Source organism: Colossoma macropomum, unplaced genomic scaffold, assembly GCF_904425465.1.
Source record: "Colossoma macropomum unplaced genomic scaffold, Colossoma_macropomum, whole genome shotgun sequence".
Lineage (NCBI taxonomy): Eukaryota > Metazoa > Chordata > Actinopteri > Characiformes > Serrasalmidae > Colossoma > Colossoma macropomum.
This window is the reverse complement of record NW_023495922.1, coordinates 1,607,513-1,615,763: the sequence shown is the minus strand read 5'-3', so window position 1 is coordinate 1,615,763 and position 8,251 is coordinate 1,607,513. Positions and strand designations below refer to the sequence as shown.

Genomic DNA, 8,251 nt, shown 5'->3' with positions numbered 1-8,251 from the left:
TCTGATGGTTTAAAAATGACACATTAAAAATTACACTCACATTATAAACTGAATTTTTATGGACAATAATAAAATATCATAATTTTCAAATTGTGTCCTTGTTCTCTGAAGGACATACCAGTTGATGATGTCGGTCATACTTTATTTGGATGGTCCCCTATAGATAATCTACCACACTTTCTGGTGATATTGGTTAATTATCAACAACATTAAGGTTAGGGTTGGGTCTAGGAGTAGGTGTAGATTTTGCCTTGTGGTTAGGGTTAGTGTCAGGTTTAGGGTTATGGTTAGATCTCATAGAACATTTCACACACAACTTCAAGTTCAGTTACATTTCGTAGATATTTAGTTAAATGTTAGTTAAAGATAGACTGAGCATCTGCAAAACATCTACAGTGGACCATCCAAATAAAGTGTTGCCATGGCGTCTTCCTTTTTGTTGTCATGTGTGATGTTTCTCAGACATCCAGCTAGCATCAGTAGGTTTTCACATTTTTCCAAGACGGTGGCCAATTCTCCTCACTCTTTGAACCAAGAATCTGCAGTTATAGTGCAACAGATTTAAATGAACTTAGTTTATACAATTTATTCCTGGAAAAACTTTACCTAAAGAACTGTGGGAAAGCTGAGTTAGACTTGAACTGGATAAAATTAAATACTTCTACCCCACAAAGAGGTTTAGGTAGTCTAAAACAGTCCTCAAGACCTACCAGCTCTGGACCATTTCAATAATTTCCTGCCCCAACACATTTACATTTACATCATTTAGCAGACACTCTTATCCAGAGCGACTTACAAAAAGTGCTTTGTCTATCCAGAGAAAGAATCTTTGCTAGCTACCACTAGGTTAGAGAGAAAGACAGTCCTAAACTTAGATACTGCTAGAATCAGAAGGTCATTGACACCTAGTGAAAAGGGACAGAGTTAAACACAGAACAGTGCAATACAATACAATACATAAGTGCTGTACAATACATTACAATCACTACTTAATTTAGTGCTCATTTAATAATAAACAGGTGTGTCTTCAGTCTGCGTTTGAAGACAGCGAGAGACTCTGCTGTACGGACGGCCAGTGGGAGTTCGTTCCACCACCTGGGTGCCAGCACAGAGAACAGTCTAGATGTTTGCCTTCCGCGCACTTTGAAGGATGGCGGGTCAAGCCGAGCTGTACTCGAAGCTCGAAGGGCTCGTGGTACAGTTCGAGATTTGACCATTGCCATCAAGTAGGGAGGGGCTGGTCCATTTTTGGCTTTGTAGGCAAGCATAAGGGTTTTAAATCTGATGCGTGCAGCTACAGGAAGCCAGTGAAGAGAGCGCAGCAGTGGGGTGACGTGGCTGAACTTTGGGAGATTGAAGATGATGTAGCTCACTGGCTGATTACTGAAAGCTGGACAAGGCTTCTCTGTATTTGGCCTTGTTTAGTGGAAACATACTGTGTATTTACAGCACCAGCTGTTGGTTCAGTGCCTGTTTGGTCTAACAAAGAACTTTCAGGGTTGATGGCATTTGAACTGTCTGACACTCCTCTCAAAATCCTGGCCACTTGCTTTAGTCTGGAAGCCTCAACATCTGCAGACTCTCCACTGGAAAAACACAAACACAGTTTGTCTTCATCAAGACTCACGCTGGATAAGTCTGTCAATTAATTGTCTTAGATCAGAGGCTGTCAAAGTGGGGGATGAGATATTTATAGTTATTTTATAAAGTAAAAGTTGTGTACATACTTAAAAAATAAACATCACACAAAAGTAATGTGTTTTCCAATAAATATTAGGTCTGCCACAGCATTATTTATATAATTCATACTTTATATAATGTATGAATTAAACTTATGCAGGTAGATGTTTCATCACCAGCCTGGAGGCACTGACCAGATGGTATAACAGGGGGTCTAGCAAGAAGGTGGGAGTCCCTTTTAGATGAACTTAAATGACTGTTATTAAAACATTTTGATACTTTACTATTATAGGCTTTTCACTATAGTAAACAAACTAACTGCTTTTAATGTAATGTAAATGTTACTTACATTTCATGTGGTAATACATGTCTTTAGTGATGGACAGTGATCCCAACTCGCTACTGTATCGCTGTTGATATCAGAAAGGAAGAGGAACAGAGACTGGTGGAGGGGGGAGGGGTGAGGCAGTGAGAGAGAAACCGACAGCAACTTTAATCTGACGCCGTTACAAACGGAGAGAAGAGCTCAGACATCAGCGCTTTGGATTCATTCGGTAAGTTGACTAACAGAAATCAGGAATTTCTGCATGTAGTTTAAAACGAGAGCACGATTTTATGTGTTTCACAGATACTAAACTGGTCTTTCAGCTGAACTCAGTGGAGAATTAAATTTACTGTACAGCAGATACTCAGTGACCGATCACTGAAATACGAGACAAACGTCTGGTCAGAGGACCGAGAGTGAGTTTGAGTGAAGGTCTAAATGTATAAACACTAAACTGAGCGCTGAATACAGATATAGTCGTATTTAATGTGTTTATTTAATTATGTGTCTTGTCTGAATTCAGAGCGCATTACTGTTTATGAGGAACATTGAGCTGATAAAGCACTAATACTGTAAAAGGCGTGGTGATGTGCAGTGGCGCGGTTTGACCCGCAGCGCTTTAGAGGGGCGTGTTTATTAGCTCTATCAGTCATGTCCACCTTGTTTTCTCCTGAGCGCTGTATTTTGAGATTATGGCTGAAATGTCTGGTTGTGGAAGTGAAGTTCATAACTTGAAAGTGGTTTTAGGGTGGATATTTCATTTCACTGTTGGGGGCAGTAAACAGAAAACATTCTCAAGAGCAATTCCAGAAGGAGACACCAAAAGTGTTGCCAAAAGTACTTTTGTATTAAATGAATATAGAGGGAATGCTTATTACTGCTGTATATATTGGATAATTGATAGGCAAATTGCTTAAGGGTTGTAGCAGTATGTTCAAATGTTTTAAATAATTATATTAATAGTAATAAACATGGCAAAGGTGCACCATATATGAATCCATGAGTCTGGTGTGGTCTCTCCATTGAGAACCACCATGACGATAGTTTCAGTATGAATTTTCCTTGTACTCCTTGTATATTTTTCTGACACATTTACGTAGTTATTAAATATGTGTTACTGGTCTAATCTCTGAGTCGCTACAGTAGCTTCACAAGAGCAATAAACTCAAAATAAGCACAGTTCTAAAAGCAGAAGAAATATTTCAGCGAATAACCAACTAAATCAAACACAATGTTAAGAGAGGATAAATAATTCTCATAAGAAAAAATCCTGTCAACTGTATTGGAGACAGCATGTTTAAACTCAGGTCTGCTGGGGGAAGTATGTTTTTTTTCACCTAACCACTAGATGGCGATATTGATCAAGTTATTGGGTGATGAATAGAAACAGTGAGGCTGCAGGTAGACCAAGTTGTGGTCAGATATTCTGAGAGGGGGCAGGGGTGTGGCAGTGTTTGTATCCTTCACATTGGCATAAGGGAGATCAATTGTCCTGTTCTTCCTAGTGGGGCAGTCTACATACATTTAGCTTAGTGCCGGCTCTGCAACCCCGATAGCTCCTCCGCAGCTCCTCTGGAATGGAGTGCGTTTTGCTGGTGCGACCCTTTGTTCAGAGCGCTAGCAGCTCTTCCCTTGTGTAAACAAAGTTCTGCCCGTATGTATGAAAACAGGTTCCATGTCCTCAGTACATACAAAACAGTCACTAAATTAGTGATATAAGTGAAAAAGAAAAATTAAGGAAAAAATGCAAAAACAGTACACAAAACACAGAGCTACTGGAAAGGCTGCCACTCACAGTGGCGCCGGAAGAAGATCCATTAAAGAAGATCATTAAAAGATTCAGAGAATCTGGAGAAATCTCTGTATGCAGGGGACAAGGCCAAAAACCAATATATGCTGGCCGTGATCTTTGGGCCCTCACTGCATTAAAAACAGACATGACTCTGTAGTGAAAATCACTGCATGGGCTCAGAAACACACCACTGTATGTGAAAACAGTTCATCAATGCATCCACAAGTTAAAACTCTAAAACGCAAAGAAGAAATAATATATAAACATGATCCAGAAATACTGCCACCTTCTCTGGGCCTGAGTACATTTAAAATGGACTGAGGTGAAGTGGAAATGTGTCCTGTGGTCCAGCAAATAAAAAATTAACCAGTATTTTTTTTTAAATATGACAGTATTCCAAAATGATGATGGTATTTCAAAATTATGACATGTTAAATTTCCATTCCAAGTCTGAATGACTAAATAAACACATTCCACCCATTTATATTTTTGAGTGCTCACTGATTGGTGGTGTAGCAGCTCATCAATAGGTGGCGCTGACAGAAAGAGGGGAAAAATCAGGGCCAGGAAAAAACAAGCAAACTAAGAAAAACTAAGCAGGATAGTAGATGAGCCACTAAAGAGACACTAAAGAGATACATATGCTGAATTTCAGCTTTCACTCTAACAAAAGTCACTCGACTCTCAGATATCCCATACATGGGTGTCATTTTAGCATCAGTTAGCTGGAACCAAGCCTGTGCTGTGGTGTGATGTTTGGCCAGCTAAATAAGCTCTCTCTCCCCAGCACCACAGAACAGGATCGATTCTGGCTTTCTGACATTCCAACACTAGTTACTCAGACTTTTCTCTCTCAAACATTAATTTTTAGTTTTTATCCAAATTTGCATCAAGAGAGTACCAGTTTTCAGAATCAAGCCTGTACTGTGATTGTTGGCACTGTTTGTATGTGTATCTTTCTTGCTAATCAAATGTTAAACTAGCCAATCAGGCTACAGATCCAAACACCATTTCTTTCCCTTCTGTCCCTTCAATTGTTGCTCAACTTCACTTCCTTACATTTGAATGATTATTATCTAAACTTGTTAGTGTTAGTATGTTCTGTAGTGAGATGTTAGCATGGTATGCTAACACAAAACAGCTCCTCTCTTCTATTTAGCGTTATTGTTTAATATTTAGCAAATTGCTAAATCGATATTTTGACATTTATTGAATAATGCTTTGAAAATCATGCAGTGTTCACGTATTTATTTATTTTTTTAATTATGAAATAATGCAAGATGAGATGGCAAAAAGTCATCACACATATTTTATGCCTCTAAACTACCTCACAAACATTATTAAGTTAAATCACTAAGAATACACCACATGACATCTGAGACTTTTTTTTTAATAGTTTTGACGTAACTTGTTTGATTAAGGTGAAAACATGCTTTGAGTTCTAAAAAATTATGTACTTTTTCAGATTTATCACTATTTTACCATCATCAACATTCCACATAAACTCAGAAGACATGTGTAGGTTCACTGGTGGTTTTGGATAGTAAGTACAATGTCTATATTTGTGTTGTAGTAATGGCAACCTCTGGTTCCTATCACCACCACTTTAGAGAAATCTGCGTTGAGAAGTTTCTTTATAATTAACTATTTCATATCAAACCACTCTGAATTTTTTATTATTTAATTATGCAGAAGCTTTGAAAAATTATGTGGAGACATTTAAATGGTTCTTTTTTAAGATGGGCTTAACAGCTGCAGTTTTCAGTAAAACTGGGAGCAAACCTGATATTACCAAATCATTTACTTTATTTGCAGAAGATTCATTTCTAGGCACTTAAAACATCATTGAGAACATCTATGATTTAAAAAGACAGCAGGAAGAGTGTTTCAAGCTTTTCTCAGGAATTTTGACACTGATATTGCTAAACCGAGAAATTATAACTAAACCCTTTCTGTGTGGAGCAGCATCAATTTCTGGCAGTGAGGTCTTTATGATGTGTCTCATATTTATGATTTTGTCTCATGAAAAATGAAAAAATGCAAATTCCTTGCATTCGTTGACTGAGAGCAGATCAGGTGCTTTGTAAATCTTTATTAATCTGTCCACAGTGGTGTATGGGAGTTTTTAATGTTTTTAATAAGGATGTCCTGAAAAAAAAATCCTTTTTAATTCTAGACCACAGTTTTGAAGGCTTTGTTAAGGTAGGAACTTACAAATGTTTACAAATTCCTTTTTATATGTAAAAGACGTTTATTCATGAATTTGCAAGACCAAAACATACTAATTCTTAATAATACGTAACTGACTTAGTAAAAGCTTATAAGACAGTAAATATATAAACTAATTTATTTATTCTTAATAATCACTACTTAGTAATGATAAAACTTGACTGGTAACTGCAGCTGGTGGGGTAAAATATGAATTCACCACCCAGTACATAAAGTTTGGCATATAAATAAATCTGGTATCATGGACGGTTGTGTGACAAATGCAGTTTAGATGATGTTGATCCTTCAAAGCTCTTCTTGCCCAGTCTTGTTAAGATTTAATATCAGATACACTCTAATTTAATTGAATGTGCTCCAACTGGTTTTCTCTTTCTAAGGAAAAGGAAGTTACAGCTAGTTTATCATTTAGTCTAAACTCCAGTAGAGAAGCTGAGTGTGTGTTCAGGAGGGTGATATCATAAACTGGTCTACTGTGAGAAACCACAGATCGTATTATCATATATGAGCTGATGTGTCTCTGCTGTAGGACTGGAGATCCTGATAAAGACAGAGATGAACTTTTCTGACTGAAGACTCTGAAAGGATGAGACTTTTTAAATAAACTTACTATAAAATTGAAAGAGGTCAGAGAAGTGGAGTTTATTGTTAAGTGAGTCACATGATCATTTCATCATTTCAAGGCTGTTTTCCACAGCTAGTTTGTTTGCTGCAGACTGCATGTGTTTTTATGATGTTGTATCTTCTTAATTCGGATTGATTAGTTTCACATTGTGATGGCTAAAATGCACTAAATTAAACAATTGACATGAGTCAAAATAAACTATTTAAACATCTATGTGGCAGGGCAGAGCCAGAGGGATTGTGGATTAGACTCATGAAGGTTTTTTTCTTTCTTTCTTTCTTTCTTTCTTTCTGGCTTTATTTCTTAATTTCTTTATTCGGATAAATGAACTGTTCTATTTACAGGTCTTTTCTAATGTAATCTATTTTAGGCTACAAATTAGGTAGCTAAAAAAGACAATGCTTCTGAATACTAATTAGAGAACTGAATATCTATGTGATGAATGAACACTCAAGTATTCAAATTAATCAAGCCAGCCATGTGATACACACTTTATAGATAATCCAGTTGAATTCATCTGTGATACACAGAGTAGACAGTGTTACACATATAATTATAACAACCCAGAGGATGGCTAACAGATGTAGAAGAAGAGCATATCAAGGGATAAAGACCAGGAGTGTTCGTCCATTAGTGTCGCTACTCTACCTGTGTCTACAAGCAGACAAAAAGAAACATAAACTTTATTTTACAAATATCAAAAAATACATATTTTTGGATATACATCTGTGCAGCTGACTGTTTAAAAACAATTAAATGTTCTTTCAACCTGAACCCCTAGCAGTGAGAAAACATTAGTTAGATAAATGGTATTATGACTATAACAATATTGCCATCACTGCACAGATCTCTGTAATCTATGTAAAACATTCTTTTGAACATTTTCATTCCGTTTAATCAGTATACAAACTTTGATTTTTATTTTGACAGGACTTTAACAGTCTATTGTCAACACTGGGAGTTTCCTTATTAACCAATGCAGATGCCCAAAAATCTGAATAATGGCCCAATATGTCAGCCAGCTAATGTATCTGATGGTGTACTTGAATATGAGAAGATTTACTAACCTTCACAGTTGCTTTTGTTGTTGTTTTCTCTGGTGCATGTCAGAGAGTTGCCTGCTCATGTTGAGGCTGTCACTGTAAGAGATGAAGGCAGGTCTAGTGAACTATGGGTCTACATTAGGATAATTACTGATTTAGTTATGGCTGAATTATGTTGTATTTTTAATTGTTTGAATGTTTCATCTTGCATGCAGAACTCTATTTTTGCTTTTAACAACTCTCTATTTTGCTTTTCCATTCTTCAAGCTGCTGTTCAGGAATCATGTTTCTCTGTGTGATGCTACTGGTTTTCACTGGCTTTATGGAGACCATATCAGGTACATGAGCAATGTAAAGAAACTGTGTGTGTCTGAGAGAGAGAGAAAGAGAGAGCGAGCGAGCGAGAGAGAGTTATGCTGTGGCTAAATGTGTATGTGTATCTAAAGTGAAAGATTTATTATGAATGATTTATTAATCATTAAGATTTATATTGTTAGCTTACTTATCTATAAAATTTGCAATAAATAATTACAGAAGACATACATGGAAAAAGTCAAACA

The 8,251-nt window shown here is 36.7% G+C and overlaps 1 protein-coding gene across 1 annotated transcript in view; it reads left to right on the top strand.

The window, feature by feature from the left end:
- The first annotated feature begins 2,110 nt into the window (after positions 1-2,110).
- Positions 2,111-8,251, top strand: part of LOC118803522 (ribonuclease inhibitor-like) — a 48,904-nt gene continuing 42,763 nt past the window's right edge. Inside the window, exons 1-2 of the mRNA XM_036564012.1 lie at positions 2,111-2,234; positions 7,959-8,029. Of these exons, the coding sequence (XP_036419905.1) occupies positions 7,975-8,029 (55 nt within the window). The 5' untranslated portion in view covers positions 2,111-2,234; positions 7,959-7,974. The remainder of the gene's footprint in view (positions 2,235-7,958; positions 8,030-8,251) is intronic.